We start from the raw sequence: 16,763 nt of genomic DNA, 5'->3' as shown, positions 1-16,763 counted from the left end.
CAAATTACACTGCTCCCCTCCACCCATAATGAGCATAGGATTCTTCATTAGGTCTGCTCTGGAAGGCACGCAGAAGAGTAAATAACTTGATAAATTATAGTATTTCGCTCCCTTCATATAGCATCGGTAGACAGTTTGTAACGCAAAATGTATGTGGGCATGTGTTGTGCGTGCGTGTGTGTATGTGCTTAGGAGTACATGTGTCTTTGAGCTTCTTGAGAGCGGGCTTTGTGTCCTGTGCACCGTCGTGATCAGACAGACTGTGTGCTCTTCAGATTGAGTTTCCAATGTAAAGCTTTTTGGCAAAGAGTTCCTTGCAAATACTGCCTGAATAATGTTTCCCATTAATGGACGAGTGGAACGCACTTCAAAGTCTGTTTAAGCTGTTAGTTGGGGGGATCGCAAGTTAAATGTGAGAAATTCGTTCTGTGTGTGTGTGTGTGTGTGTGTGTGTGTGTGTGTGTGTGTGTGTGTGTGTGTGTGTGTGCGCGCTCTGCCAAACATTCACCATAAAGCCAGTGTTTGAAGTGGAAGCCCAGCCTCCCTATTAGCCCTGCATGTGTTATACGTAGCAGCAGAGTCATTTGAAATTTGCTTGAAGTGGTCCCGTAGAGGTTGGAGTTGCTTTTAGTTGGAATTTATGGAGCTTCATGAACATAACAAGATGCTTATTAAATCTTTTTTAAAAAGGCCTAACTTCTTTGTTTTTGTTCAACTCGATTTGTATCATAGAAGCTTCAAATACACTTGGTATTTGTTGAAATGAAATCTGATTTTTAGGGATCCAGTTAATTTCCTCTGAGAGTTAAACACGCGTATGTTCTTTACATAAAAATGAGGGAGGGCTGTTAAATGGAAACTACAAATGCAATAAAGTAATCATCACATAACGCAACATACAATAAAAATGACATCATAGAGCGAAGGTTTCAGTCAGTCTAACCATTTCTAACAAGGTTTTCTTTTGCCTGCTACTGTGTTGTGTTTGTCTACAATAAATGATTGAAATAAAAATCTGAAACATAAACTTGGGCGGGTTTATGTTCTGGGCGTCACCTTCTAAAGCCTATAATATTTCAGGGTGGGACCAGATCAACAAAATTTAAGACATAAAATCCAACATTATTAAGTCATAGTCTGTGCCTGCTTTTGCACAGAAAGGCACAACATGAAACATTTTCTTAAAAACAGAGAAACAATGTATAGACTCAGAAACACAATCCCTTTCAATCATGACTAATGACCCACTAACAGTGTGTGTGGTGGCGGCTGTATCTGCAGACACCCTGCCCCCTGCCTGTATTTCTCATTATTTGCTGTGCTTGGGATGCTTTTCCAACCCAAAATGTTGGCATCTGACATCCTGGGAATGAGACGCAACAATAAACCATCTTTCTGTTGTGTTTAAGAACAGCTCGGACAAATCATAGTTTAATCATACATTTAAAGCAATTGTTTAATATATTGAAAAATATTCTTAATTCCTCCCTCCAGAGAATTAGATGAAAAGATTGATACACTTTCATATCTGTCAACAACATTTGTAACAACATACTAAAAATTCAGCCCACAGAGCTATACTCTTAAGAGAATTTGAGATTTCTCATAAAACAATCTAATATTGTTGTTAAATCACTATCTCTGTTGTAAAGCTACTACAAGGAGTTTTTAACTGGCAATGAAACATATAATATATATAATGCTGACGTTTTTATAAGTTAACGAGACCATCTGCGCGATGATCAGCTACTTCTGTATGGTTATTCTTAATGCCTGACACTCCCTGGCAGAGTTAAAGGGAATAGTACATTAGCAGCTAAAAAGGACATTTTCATTATGTGGTTATTACAGAAACACTACCACTTTTGTCCACAGGAGGCTCCAGAATCAACAAAATATGATAGTTACTTGTAGTAGCTTTAAAAATGCCTTTAACTAACACTATTTCCAATGAGCCGTAGATCTTCGCGGGTTAAAAGTCACAGCTCACGGTGAGCACACACGTTTGTAATAACAGCTGGAGAGGACTGAACTATACACGCCAACCCTCCCTGTTTTCCTGGGAGACTCATTTTTTTATGGCAACCCTTCCTGTTTCCCAGCACGGTCACAATAATTTATATTTCTCCTGATCTATGACAGATTTCTTGCACTGTACAGCATGTATAAACCCTCTAAAAGTCTTATGTCTCTACCTGAATGATAATACAGCTAAGATTTTTAAATGTTGCTTCATGATGTGGAAGTGAGCTGCTTGTGCCCACTGTACGGTTATATCCTACTTAAAACTCAAATCTGTGATAGCTAATATAAAGGCTTGTGTACATAGCAGTAAGCATCTAGTATTAGAAATTCAATTTAGTCCAAATTCAAAATATTTTCATTACTATTTTGTTAGTTCCATTCTTTAAAAAGTAACAAGAATGCAGGCGGGTAAACAAGTATGGACTGAACTTGAAGTTTTTAGACAGCACAGATAACAGCTAATTAAGTTGATAAAATTAATAAGCCAATTTTCCAAAATGCCCAACTACTCCTTTAAGAAGAGGCTATGCAGACAAAGTGTTTGATTCACCTCATTAAATATGATATGCTGAATAAAGATGATAAGCAATAAAAATATCAGTTTGTTTGTTTTGTTTTTTTTTTTTTAAAAACTTAATGACAGGTAGAATGACGATATTTCATACCTCTGTAATCTCAAAAGTCCCCTAATGCAAAACAACAGTAAACCGGAGACATTAATTAATTTCAACCTGCAGTGGGGGGCCTGGGGAGCTGAATGGTTGCTTGAGGGGTTCAGTGCAGTGCAGTGAACCATGTACCAGCTTCATCTCTGTGGACTCGCTGTGCCTAGTTAAAGGCTTAGACTGCCAAACGTACGAGGGGACGGGGGGAAAAAAAACAAACTGTTAGGGGCGGGGGGCGTGCACTGTGGTTCTCCAAGAGCCATGTTTACACTGCGCTTGATGAGGGGTGAAGTTGTTAATCTGGGAAATAAAGCATGAGGCATTCCACGCTGCCACTGGAGATGTAGGCGCTCTATAATAGCGCACAAGAGTAATTTTTTTCACTAAACCTCCAAGTATTAAGCAAATCGTTGAGAGGACATTATGTTGAGATGTGGGGTGTTGGCGAGGGAGGGGTGGGCGAAGGAATGGGGAATGAAAGCAGACTTCCTCCTGGCTGTGTTGGCGCGGCGCTGTATTTCCTGTCCAACAACAGCAGAGTGGGATGGTTGGCTGATTTGAACAATAAATATAGTGGTTTCTAACTGATGTCACATTGCCCTGTTTTTGTCACCTGAGGAGAGAGGCAGCAATCAGGCTGTTTGGGTTTGATCCCAGAGCACCGTGTACCTGGGGGGGGGGATCGGAGGAGGGGCTTGAACTTTTCAGGTTACGGATCCAGCTGTTTGGAAAGACTCTGCAGAGATCTGTGGATGCTGCTTTATCATTGGACAAAGTGAGAACCTCTGTTACACCAACCTCAGGATTCCTACACCTTTTCTAAATTCAAAGTCAAGCGCTTTTCAGAAATTTCAAGGTGCATTTTCAAGCTTTTTCCAGCTCTTCACACCTGTGGTAAATCACATCAACAAGAATTATATTTCAAATATTGGTCACAGTGAGCTAGGAACCTTATTCAGCACTATCTGGGTGACTGAAAATTAACAAATTTTGAAAAACCAAGGAACCAAAATGATGTTTTTGTGATAGCATTTTATAGAAGTGTGACAAATAAAGGAAAACACAACAATGTCTCACTTTTCAAAATGTGTCACTCATCTGTAAGTAGAAGCCAATGAGCCAGTATTTGACTCATTTCATTTTTTTATCTAAAAAGCAAGCTATTCAATCAGGTAGGGAATCATTGTGAAACTAATGCAATTACAATTTCAAGTAGTTTCAAGCACTTAATCCAAAATCCAAGCACTTTTCATACCTTGAAAACACTACATCAAAATTCTTTTCAGGGATTTCCAGCACCCATAAGAACCCTGTAACCTGCTCCCAGCTCCGCCCCCATGAACCTTAACACGCCCCAAATATAGCTTGTGAAAATGTTTAAGCTGGCAGAGTGAAACAAAACTGCAGAGAGCCATTTGTCATTTTTTAGCTAAGTACAGATGATCTATTAAGCTTGTGTTCAGCACAACTCTGCCACATGCAGTAAATCAGTCCCAGCGCTCTGTGTGAGAGTGATCTCTGACTGTCTCTTGTACAAAATACCCGACTCTAAAAATGCCATGTTGCTCATGCCTTTTCTTTCGTTTCACGCAAGTTGAACAAGTCAGAGTGACTTAAGAGGGGAGGACTGTTGTGGCATGCAGTAGGAAATATCATGTTGCTGGTCCTGTGCTTAAATAGCCAGCGGTGTACCAAGGATGGGGGCAACAGAGGATACCCATCTTGAGACCAGCCAATCATAGCTCAGTGGTGAATGTTGCTCAAGACCACAATATGTGCATGTGCCCAAAGTCACTCATTTGTCATTAGTGTGTGGTAAGAAATCGGGATGCGAATGCACAAGCATCCAATATTGTTTTAAATCAACAAGCACTGCCTTAAATTAGTAACATTTGATTTGTTTTTGGTTAATTTTCCCCATATAAACAAAGTATAAACAGACTTTCCCTTCAAACACAGCAATCATCTCACATTAAAATTTATGTTTGTCAGTGCTTGTGGGCAAACAGACAGAGACAGGCAGAGATATGCGCAAGTATTTTGTGCGTCTCTGGGATATTCTGCCGATGAGTGTAAAGCCAGAGTGACTGAGTGACAGCAGTTTGTTTGCTCAGGGCCTCGGAGCCTGACTCTACTCCCTGAGGAGCTGCGAGACAGAAGGAGCGCAGCTTTTGTTCTCCTCACACATTAATCCTTGGCTGCTCGCTCTCAAACCTGACGTATGCGCTCGCACCTGGGTGCGTGTTGTTTTTTTTTTTCTACCTGTGCTCTGCGTTTTAAGCATGAATAGGGGAGAGGGACGATTAGCGAGTTGTTTCCACTGCTCTGTTCGGAGGATCAGCTCACACCTCTGTTCTGTTTGTTTTGTTTGTCTTGTCAAGGATCCACAGAGGACCCCAAATAGCTCAGGAGCTGCACGGGTCAATTCACAGACACCAAGACAGGTGGGCGCTTTTCTCCATCACTTGTTAAAGAATTCCTTTAATACCTGAAGTGTGAAGCAGACAGTGAATGAAGAAATACTCAAAACCTTTACTTAAAGCTGGTTTAAACGGTTTACTTTTGGCGTCACTGGGCAAAAGTTCCATGATAATCTTTCTGCATAAAGTAATTGTGAGAAAAACTTCTGCTCCTCCTCTTGGCTCTGTTTTAAGGCATAAGAAAATCTAGCCTCTGATGGGAGACTGACCAATCACAGGGCGCTGCAATTTGATTGTTGAGTCTCATTCCTGAAATATCAGAGAATCCAGATTGCTTAGAGAAACCAGGCTATTTCACAACTAGACACTATTTTTTTTGTAAGGAGTGACAAGTCAAAATGTCTTTAACATTGAAATGCTTTTTAAAGGAATAGTTCACACAAAAATGAATATTCAGACATTACCTACTCGCTCTCATGTTGATCGAAGGTTTAGGTTTTTTAGTCCACGAAACACTGCTGGAGTTTCGCAAGAAAGCAGTGTTACAGAATTTCCCTTAAAAGGCATAATTTACACCACGTTTTCAGCCTAAATCTTCACTGTGGATCCTTAGCTTGGAGCCACACTCACGTGCAAGTGCACACCGTCTGAACTGGGTGTGTGTGGTGTGATTGTGCGCACTCACAAGTGGATTGCATGTCGGGGCTTTAGTAGACTTGGACTCCGCTGGATGAGCAGTATGGAGGCATTTTATTTATTTTTTTGTTGTTGTTGTTTTTCCCAATTGAAAACTGGTCACCATTCACTTACATTGTTTGGGAGATTCTGCAGGACTGATTTTCTGTGAAACTCCAGCAGCATTTTTTGGACTAAGAAATTAAACCTGACCTTCAATGAACATGATGGTGAGGAGAAAAAAAAAAAAAGCTTTCCATTTTTGGTGCACTATCTCTTTAAATGGTTATAATGTTCTTAATACAAAATATGAATATGAAAAGGAACTACCCTGCAAACACAGTATGTCTCTGCAACATTGTGGTTGGGACATTTAATTTGTGACGTTGTAAAAGCATTACTACAACATTATAGTTATGTTAACATTACACTACTACTACATTGTTGAAATGTTACAGTGTAACAGGGATGCTATTATATTTTTTGCATTATGATGTTGCTGCAATGTTGCTAAAACATGGCAACTTACTTTGTATCACTACAAACGCAGTGTTGCTGCAATGTTGTGAGTGTGACATTTATTCACTGATGACGTAGCAACATTTCTGCAAAATTGCACTTAAAACCTTATGTTGCAGAAACTTTCCTGCACCAATACACTTAAAACATTATTGCAGTGTGCAGTGACATTACTGCAACATGAACCTTAACATGTTTGTCCTTAAAGCATTACATTACAGCAACTTTACTGCAACATTATCCATAAAACATTAAGTTGCGGCAATGTTTCTGCAACATTCCCATTAAATCTTTACACTGCAGCTGCATTACTGCAACATTACCCTTAAAAGGTTAACTTGTAGTGACATTACGGCAGCAATGTTCTGGCAACAACCTAATATTAGAGGAAAAACTTGATTTTAATTAACAGAAAATATGTTGTGAGATGACTGGTGACTGCACAGATAATGTTAAAACATCCACATTTGGTCACATCCTGTTACCTTTACAAGCTCTTCGGTGAGAGATGGACTTGGTCATGTCCCTGTAGTAACCCTCCTTGCAGTAGTGGCAGTGGCGTCCCGCTGTGTTGTGACGACAGTTGAGACAGACGCCACCGCTCCTCCGGCCCGACAGCTTGTACAGCTCCATGTTGAAACGACAGCGTCGGGCGTGCAGGTTACAGTGGCAGGCTGGGCAGAGAAAGAAAGAAAGAGAGAGAGACTGAACATCTACCATGATATGTTGCAGATCAGCTAGTCATAATATGTTTAATGAAATAATAGATTCAGTACTCAAATGTAAACAGTTCCATGTGGCACTGGTGTCATGTGAAAAATCCAGTTTTGCTGATATTCATGTTTTCACTCCAGTTGCATGGTTACAGTCCCCTGTCAGCTGAGAAACCCCAAACTCTTAAGACTCATGAAACCAAATGCAGTGTCATCAAGCGCAAAAACAGTGCTGTTTTTCTTTGCTCCTGAAAAAGCTGACATTTTGGAAACACGAGCTTATTATCTGACAGCAATGAACTCAACACACAATGTTTACAGACCCTCCAATTTGTACTTGTGGTACAGAGCCAAATTTGAGATCCTGAGAAAATGCTTTTGCTTGAAGTCCGACCCTCCTGGTATGAGTTTGTCACATGAATACAACAGGTTATTGAAACAGATGGCGTGGCTCGGCCCGCTTTAGTCTGGCTTGAGAGTAATGGAGCCTCTAAAAGAAACGTCCTGGTTCAGGCTCTCCTTCGCTTGGCCACCTGCTTGTGAATTTAACCTCTGAACCCCAGTGATGTCAGGCAGGAAAACTTTCTTCCGCTCTCCCACACATCTGAGAGACTGCTGATTTATTGTCATTGCTGTTTTCTCTCGTTAATATTGACCCCAAAGTTCGTATTTCCTATGCACTGATGTACAGCCACAATTTCTCTTATGGAAAAAGTGGTTAATATTAAATAAATACCAAAGACATGAAGAAATAATCATATGAAGAAATTAAGAAGAATTGATCCAGCAGCTTATGAAATAACTGAACAAAAGTAAAACTCATCTTACTACAAAATGTTACTTTGCAACCTCAACAACTGCTACCAAACCTCGGCAGTTAGCTCTTGTGAGCAAGATAAACAAGAGAAACAACAACGTTTATGAATAAACAAACAAGCTGCTGAAATTAAACAGCACGCAGACACAGTGAATACACCTCTCTTTTAATTAGCTTACCTAACCAGCCAGCGGACGAGCTGGGCTGGATTGTAAGCTTGGACTAATATTAACCACCAAAGTAAAGAGACGGTGTCAGAACTGTTAGCTCAAGAGTCTGTCTGTTGTGTTGTTCTTCACAGAGTTGTGTGTCTTTCTCTGAGGAAGATCTTTAGATTCAAAATGGTGCAGAGCTCAGAATTACTTTGACATTAGACTGTCAATTAACTGGCTAAAATGCAAATTATGGAAGAGCTTATTGGTTAACTTTGGCACATTTATATAGCAGTTGTGTGCAAACTGAAATGATGATTAAGGTACACTGGTAAATAAAAAAATCATGACATGAAAATGTATATTATGAAATAAAAAAGTAATATCAAAGTGAAAATGATGAAACAAAGTTTCTTAAAATTGAGCTGACTTTTAAAATAATTTTAATATTCATTTTACAAAATGTATTTATGTGATTTTGCAGGCCCACAGAATTCTGAGCAAATATCAACGGATTATCTCTAATAACTCTATTTACTCTATTTATTTATCAGTGTATTAGTTTGTATATGTGTTGAAGTGGTAATTGTTGGGAGATTAATAATTACTGATAACTGGTTTTCTTGATTTATTTTGCTCCACATTGAATGTTGCATTTTAGTGAACATGTCTCCTACATTTTATGCTGTTTGATTTTCCCAACAAATATTCACACTCTCTGCTGGTGATGGAAATAATATCTTTAAAGGTTCTACTAAGATCTACTTAAATGTTTCTTTTAGTACTGCTTGAAGTAAAGATTGTTTCTGAGCAAAAATAAGCAAATGTTATAACCTGTCCATCGTATCACAAGCAAAAAAAAAAAAATATTCTGCTTGAATATGATTACTGCTGAAAACCGTAACAGAAATCTGCTGATTTCATTTGGGCCTGATTTGTTATATAATAATTACACCTACTTAATATTTAATGGATTTACTCAACATTGAAAACTTTCTTTTTCCTGTACTAGGCTGACTCAGGCACGTACCATTCATATGAGAAGCCCTCACAGGTCCTCATATTTTGGTAATCTCTCCATCAATGCGCCCGTCTTAATGTTATTACAGGGAGATGCCGGCGATAAGACTGTCACATATGCTCCGTGTTCATCAGTGGTCTGAATCACGTACAAACCAACTCACACCTGCCATCAGGGACCAGAGCTGGCAGGTGGTTGGGATTCAGAAACACTCCTTCTGAATGGGGGGCCCACACACACACACACACACACACACACACAGAGGTGTTTGGCAGCTGTCACAGGCTTATCTCCCTCACTTCCCTCCCCAGGGATGATCGAACATACACTACACCAAGCTTTGAAGAACTCTCTCTCCCTCTCTCTCTCTCTCTCACACACACACACACACACACACACACACACACACACACACACACACACACACACCTCCCTTCCCACTCACTCTTTACTGCTCTCTTATCCCAGATGTTATCTCCACTTAAGGGAAGTGTGAGGGAAAATGCAGCGGGGCTTTTTTCATGAATAGGAAATGGAATGCTCTTAGTTTTCTGTGCTGAAGAAAGCCGATGCTGGTACTGTGCTTTAATCTTCCAAAATATTCAGCGACCGTTGTGCTTATTGTAACATCGAAACCATAAACACTATTACTTTTTACAAAAAAACCAACTAAAGATAAAAAACAAACAAAAGCGGGCTCTGCATCATAATTAATTTATTTTCCAGGAGAGATTTTCAATCTAAAATCTTTCTCTTTGCAGACAGGTGTCTGTCACAGGAGAAAAAAAGCCACTTTATCCTGTGAGAGTGTTGTGAGACTAATAAGCGTTATCTCCACAGCTGTCCCCAGGCTCTTCTAATGAGCGCTGTGCTATCTCATCCACACATCCTCGCTCTGCTCACACAGTCCCTGCAGTAGCTGTCCTGCAGTGACAATAGCTTCAGCACTGATAAGCCGTGTTTAGAGCAACAGGCTCCAAATCTCACACGTTTGCCAAATGTACCATTGAAAAGTCAGGACACAGGTAACCCTCTCTGGTTTTGTTCTTCAACAGTTTGTGCTACGTATAAAGAAGCACAGTTCAAAGGACACAGATTTGTGCTAAAGATATCAGTCCCTGCAAGAACTCACAGACTTTTTTTTTTTTTAATGATCATTGTGGTCTAAAAGGCCTGATTTAACACCACCTTTTTTCTAAAAAATATGATGCATGTTATGATGTTTTTATGTATTTTTTGCAAACAGCAAAACACCAAGTGCAAAGTTACAAACTATAAAAGTGCACTGGGCATTGACAAATGTCAATAACAAAGACAAACCTTGTGTTCTTCTATAAAATATATAAATAATTATATAATCATAAAACATGGATTTGTTTATTGAGAAGTACATGTATGGCGTTTGTGTGGTGGACTGCTATGATTGGTGGTACTTTTAAGCTACAGTGATTGGTCAAATTTGCAGAAAAGCTGCAGTGATTGGACAAAATTGCAAAGCTTTGCAGAATTCACAGGGATTGTTTGAATTTGCATTGATTGTTGCGATCGCAGCTACCTGGAGGGACTGCATTTCAACTGTTTAGCTCTTTCTTACAGCTATGTTTTTTCCAAATTTGCTGAGCTTTTCCACCATCTTCCCGCTCTGGCTGGGAATCTTGGATACAGATCACTTTCCTCACTCTGGTTCAACTAAAACTCTTTTCGTTTCAGTTCATACCTGCATACGCCTGCTTATGTGTCTTGCACAATACTAGAATGGTATTAATAAAGTACCACAAACAATCTGTGACTTTTTATTCACATAAATGACCCCTTTGTTTCACTGTATTGCCAAATTTAATCTGAACTCTCCTAGTGAAAGCTTTTATGTTTGTTAAATGCGTCTCCTCCACTCAGAGTCAGGTGGCTAAATGAATCTGGACTCCAGGAAATGATGTGAATTCTCATTTTTGCCAGCAGTAGCTTGTTTAGATTGAACAGAAGAAAGTAGAAGTGAAGAGACAGAACTGTTTGTTACCAGAAACTGAAATGAAAGCAATGCAGAAATCTTAGGAAAGACGCTAGAAAAATGTGTGCTTATGAAAATGCATTCTCAAAATTACAAATATAAAGTGAGTGTATAGAGGAGTGGTTATTGCAGATTAGCTGCTTACTGTGATTTTGCACTGGACATTCAGAGTAACAAGGTGTCTTTTCTGGGTCTGCTTTCATTTGCTTTCAAGGGCCTACTTACAGCTATGCTATTTCAATCTATTTATGTTCAAGAGCCATCTATCAGGCTTAGCGAAGGAAGCGCTCGTGGTGGGTGTGCATACTGGATGAAAATTACGCATCCCACAGCTCAGTGGAGGCGGTTTTTCGCTCCGTCTACAGAGGAGAGCACACTTCAGAAACAATCAAACGTCTGTACATGATGAAATTTGGTTATGGATGGTTTGAGGAATTCAGCGCTGCAGCAGCAGAAATTTACCAACCCTGTCAACAGGTGTCAGATGTTTAACCATATTGTGTGTGTGTGTGTGTGTGTGTGTGTGTGTGTGTGTGTGTGTGTGTGTGTGTGTGTGTGTGTGTGTGTAAGAGAGAGTCTGGAGGCATGGTTTGTTTTGCACTGAAAAGAATGCAGCACTTCTTCAGAGACGGAGAAAGATGGAATTCCAGCACAATTGTTGTTTATTCAGGATCAATTATTCTCTCGCTGTGTATAATCCTTTACAGTCACTCATTTCACGAGCTGATGATGTGTGCCAGATCACACTGGGTTCATCACAGCCTGTGATCGCAGGAAAAGACAACACTCGGCCCTTAACAGATTACAGAGCCATATTTTCACGACAACAGTTGGTTTAGTGGTTAGATGTTTCAGACACACACACACACACAGACACACACAGAAACATAAAACTGTACTTGTTGTGAATGTTTGTGTTGGTTAAACAGTATCATGTGTTTCTTTAAGGAGACTGTGAATTTTTTTGTGTGTGTGTGCTACTACCAGCTGCTCCTCACCAGAAAAACAGCTGAATAGGACGTCTGTGCAGGCAGCTTATTATGACCCACGTTATTCACATTATTGATGGGCGACAACCTCTAGTGGCCATAGTAATTATGACAGGAGCCGTGTAAAGAGCGAGAGAGTTCACGTACGAGGTGGCAGTGGGGTGGATGGACGGCTCAAACAAACTCAGGACTTCCATCTAGGACACTGAGGTTTGTGTCCCGTGTGAAACCAAAAGTTAACATTGACTTATTTAAAGTTACATAATGTTACGTACATGACATAAACTTACATATGTGATAAAATGTTATGTTTGTAATTTAACATTAGGTCACTGGCATAACGTTACGTACATGACATAACATTATGTATTTGACAGTGTTACATATAGAATATAATGTTATGTACGTAAAATAACGTTATGTACATGACAGAATGACACAGCATTACATATGTGACATAACATTATACACGTAATGTATGTGACATGTTACATCAAGTGACTCACATAATGTATCAAACTATGTTTAAACCAAACCAAGATATTTTCCTAAACCTGACCGAGTGATTTTAGTGCCTTAATTTAACAATTTCAATGCAAGTTTCACAGTGCATTTATTCCATAACATTACGTACGTGACATAACCTTATGTACATAATATAACATTACATACATGACATAACATCATGTATGTGACATAACATTAAGTAGGTGATTCAATGTTACGTGTGTAATAACTTTATGTACATGACATAACATTACATATGTGATATAACTTCACACACGTTATTATGTTATGTACATGACATAACGTCATGGTGCCTTAATTTAACAAAACAGCAACCATTTCATCTTACATTTATTTAACATTACATAACATTATGTACATGGCATAACCTTACGTATGTAATATAACATTACATACATACGTCTTGCAACGTTGTGTACATGACATAACTTACGTAACATAATGTTATATGCGTGATATGACGTTACATGTGATATAACTTTCCGTACATGCTATAATGTTATGTACATTATGTCCTTTTGGTGCCTAAACATTTCATTTCACCACGTTAAGCATGTGTTTATCATCACATAATGCACTTTAGGTTCAGTATGTCCTACTGAGTCTGAGTCTGACTGGTACTTGTTGCCTTTTTTGATTTGTGTTTGATTTGAGTTCAGGCACGAGGAGTAAGACTGGGCAGGATTAGGGTAAGGATATCAGGGAAAGTCAATTAGATGGAGAGTACGGTGGGTCATGCCTTCGCCATCCTGGGAAAACATATCACCCTGTTGCTGGTACTCTCCACCGGTCATATATGTTGTTTTGGGCGTCATTGGCAATCAAGCTCATCTGTCATTTAGGTATGAGGACGTGTTGGCTGCCACACATGTTGGCCTTATCCTCACTGAGCTCTCAAACACACATATGCTGTTGAAGTAACATTAAATATACTTGATTCTATGGTCTCACTTCAAAGCATATAGAGATTATACAATGCTTGCATAACGCCTATATGTGGGTGATGTTGCAGAAGTGTCAAGAGTTCATTAATATCCTTGAAGTGGGTAGGCACTTTTTACTCTACTGTTTAAAAAAAACTGTTAATGCTTTAGATTACTGCCCATAAATTATAGTGTAAATATTTTACAGGAAAGCAATGAAATACCAACTGGAGGCTACACTCTATTTAGTGTGTAAAAGTGACGATGTTTTATTTCACAGCCCACATACCTCGGACTTACACTATAATAAGGAGACTTTCTACCACATTTCTAATTCTTTGTCTTGGCAGTAGTTGTCCATTACCTAAGCTGGTAATTATGTGACAAGACATAAACACTGTTCTCCGTTCTTGTCTGACATCAGCTTTATGTTGTTTGAGATTGGCGAGATAAATTGTATGCATAGTCTTGGTGCTTAGAAATTAATGTAGAAATGTACATCACATGGACTCTTATGGCCACACAGATGCAACAATGACATAATCAACTTCACTGTTACCAATACGTCTTACAGGGGTAACTTGAAGAGTGCACTAGAGTGCAGATCTCTACCAGGAAACCTGAGAAGAATATTTGGATGCAACCCCTTTGCTACATTAATTTAATTACACATTTTTTCTCAGTGACTGTAAAAGATTACAATTACATGTATTTTGTAATTTAATTACATGTAACTGGTTATATGTAAGTAGTTATTTTATATTAGCACTTCTAGTATCAACGTAACGTATGAATTCCTTAGTTCTGGCCAAAAACTTCTTAAGTCCCAAGGCGTTCTTGAGATACTGCGTTTAAAAGAAGGGGACGACCCAAAAACATAACGCCTCTGGCCACGACTGTCGCTGGTGAGGAGACATTAAAAAAAAGTTAATCAAGGTTTTTCAGAAATTGTACTTAAGCATACAGTCATGAATGTGAGCAAAAAGAAAATAGGCTCAACGGTGCAATAAAATGCAAGATTAACTGCAAACAAGCCGCAGGTCTGTTGGTCATGCACACACACAGGTGAATGCATGATCCCCTCCAAGCTTAGGCTGGGCAGAGATAATGAATTTACTTGTACTCAAATAGGTACTTTGTAGTACATACTCTGAATATATTTTATATTATATAAGTAATTCAAATGTAATTGTGAGTTGTGATCTAAAAAAGGAGAATTGAAATGTAGCTTTGATGCATGAAGTCATGGCTAAATCTTGTTTGAATGATTAAGTCAGTAATTATGTTTTATTCTCTGGAAGTAGTTCCTGCTTAGGATTATAAAGACATCACTGATCACATCATATTCCATAAAAATAGATGGCACAAATATATCATTATAATACTGGAAGGCTGGACGTAAATCATAAATGATTTCTGCTGTGAAGGGTCAATAAATCACTGTCATAAATGGAGTTTTATAGAAAAGTGGTATCAGATGCCATGGCTCTAAAAAGCTGCACTGAGACTCATCTTTATTGAAGCCAACACTCTTAACAAACAAGCGTTTCTGTCACACAGCATTCGTGGACTTTCTCTGATGAGGCACGTTTGACTCGGTAATGCACAAACACAAAAAGCGTGGGCTACAATCCGTCACCCTCCGCTTCTTCCAGGCCTGCTTCCACCAGACGCACGTTTCCCACAATAAATATTTCGATCACACATCACTGCAGCAGCTGTGATTTTGATGAGGGCAAGGACAACAACAAAGGACTATTGCAACAAGCTCTCCAGATGATGAATCCCTTTACAAGTTTCCGGACTGCTTTTGATGATTCCACTCCAGGCGAAGAATGTAAACAGTGAATGAAAAAAGAGTTGGAGCTGGTACAGGGAGATTTCTATCTTGCACAGGATGGAGCAGGTTTACGCAATGACCTTTGAGGGCTGCTTCATCAATAACAACCCCCGTCACCGTGGTGTCACATAAACAAATAAAGCATCAAAACGTGTGCCAATATGAGAATTATTTAAAGACCGTCCTCTTTGATCACATAAGACAAGAGATGGCATGGCTAAGACAAACAACTGAGCTGGAACATGAGGACTCAGTATATGTGATGTGGTTTTAATGAGACACATATTAGAGGTTGGAGGATGTTTGAAAAATGAGAGTACTGGGTTCACTTTGGTGCACCTGTCCTTGTGCTGAGCAAGGCTGACGACAGAGCTTTGTGAGCTTTTGTAGACATTTGTATCACGACACGCCATCAGGGTTTTTTTTCAGATTTCTTTTGTTGTCCCTCTAGGACAGGAACAGGCGACCATCAAACGTAACACATCAAAAACGGGTCATTTTTTTTCTGGCTGAAGGTGATCATGAAAATCAGCTGTTGTAGTTTTTGGTTGGAATGTGAACCCCTGCCAAAATAATATCCTCCACTAACCAAGAGTCCACAGTTCATAGTTGTTACTGAGGCCAAGAACAGAGACAAGGTACAGTCAAAGAGCACGGTGCTTCTTTCCCAAAGTAGAGAACATGACGGGAAGCTGCATAGTTATAGTAAGCAGCTTCTAGTCTATGGTCTGTCACACAGCAAATAAGTGGCAAGTCAAGATGTGAAGACTAAAGACAATTTACAGGTCCTATAAGATGCAGCTTCTTTAATGGCCACTAGATGGTAGCTTGAAAAGAAAAAAATAAAAATATCCAAGACTCTTTTGACGTGACTGGAAAAAAACACCACCTTCTCTGCTGACATGCAGTCAGTTTTTCCACACTTAGTTTGGGTCTCGAGAGACAAATAATGTGTGTCTCAGGTCATGGTGATGTTTAAAATTATTATTCAAATGAAAAAAGGTTTCAAAAGCGAGGAGACTGAAATTTGAAGTGTCCTCACTTTTCTGTAAGGAAATTTAAACTACAAGTATAAAACTGCAGCTGTTGTGCATTTTTTTGTTTGTATTTTTCAAGAGTTAAAACCTTTTTGGACATATCTCAGGAAATAATGTCTGACTCTACCAATCAGAGATGTTGCTCTTACGGTTTTGGATTGTGGGTAGTGTAGTACTTCTCCATGAAATCTTGAATACAACGTGTTTTTCTTAAAATGAGATTGATATCATACCGACTTGTGTTGCAGGAGCATTTACCATCGTTTCACAATCTTATAGCTCATGGACAGCATACGGTGGCTTGTTGGACTACATTATGGCTAATAATCTGTTAAGAATCTGAATGGGATTTTCACTTATAGAACCTCACTGTTGAGCTCTATAGAAAGAAAGAGAGTAACTAGCCTTAACTTGTAGCAGCAGGAACTGGT

At 39.1% G+C, this 16,763-nt stretch overlaps 1 protein-coding gene across 1 annotated transcript in view; it reads right to left on the bottom strand.

Annotated features, from left to right (window-relative positions):
* ntn1b (netrin 1b) overlaps nucleotides 1-16,763 on the bottom strand; it is a 54,798-nt gene that overhangs the window by 15,845 nt on the left and 22,190 nt on the right. Inside the window, exon 3 of the mRNA XM_084743445.1 lies at nucleotides 6,790-6,978. Within this exon, the coding sequence (XP_084599571.1) occupies nucleotides 6,790-6,978 (189 nt within the window). The remainder of the gene's footprint in view (nucleotides 1-6,789; nucleotides 6,979-16,763) is intronic.

The sequence above is a fragment of the Lutjanus erythropterus genome, chromosome 19 (genome assembly GCF_056507025.1).
Source record: "Lutjanus erythropterus isolate fLutEry1 chromosome 19, fLutEry1.hap2, whole genome shotgun sequence".
Classification (NCBI taxonomy): domain Eukaryota; kingdom Metazoa; phylum Chordata; class Actinopteri; order Lutjaniformes; family Lutjanidae; genus Lutjanus; species Lutjanus erythropterus.
Note: the sequence above shows the minus strand (reverse complement) of the source record. Positions and strands in the feature narration are given on the sequence as shown.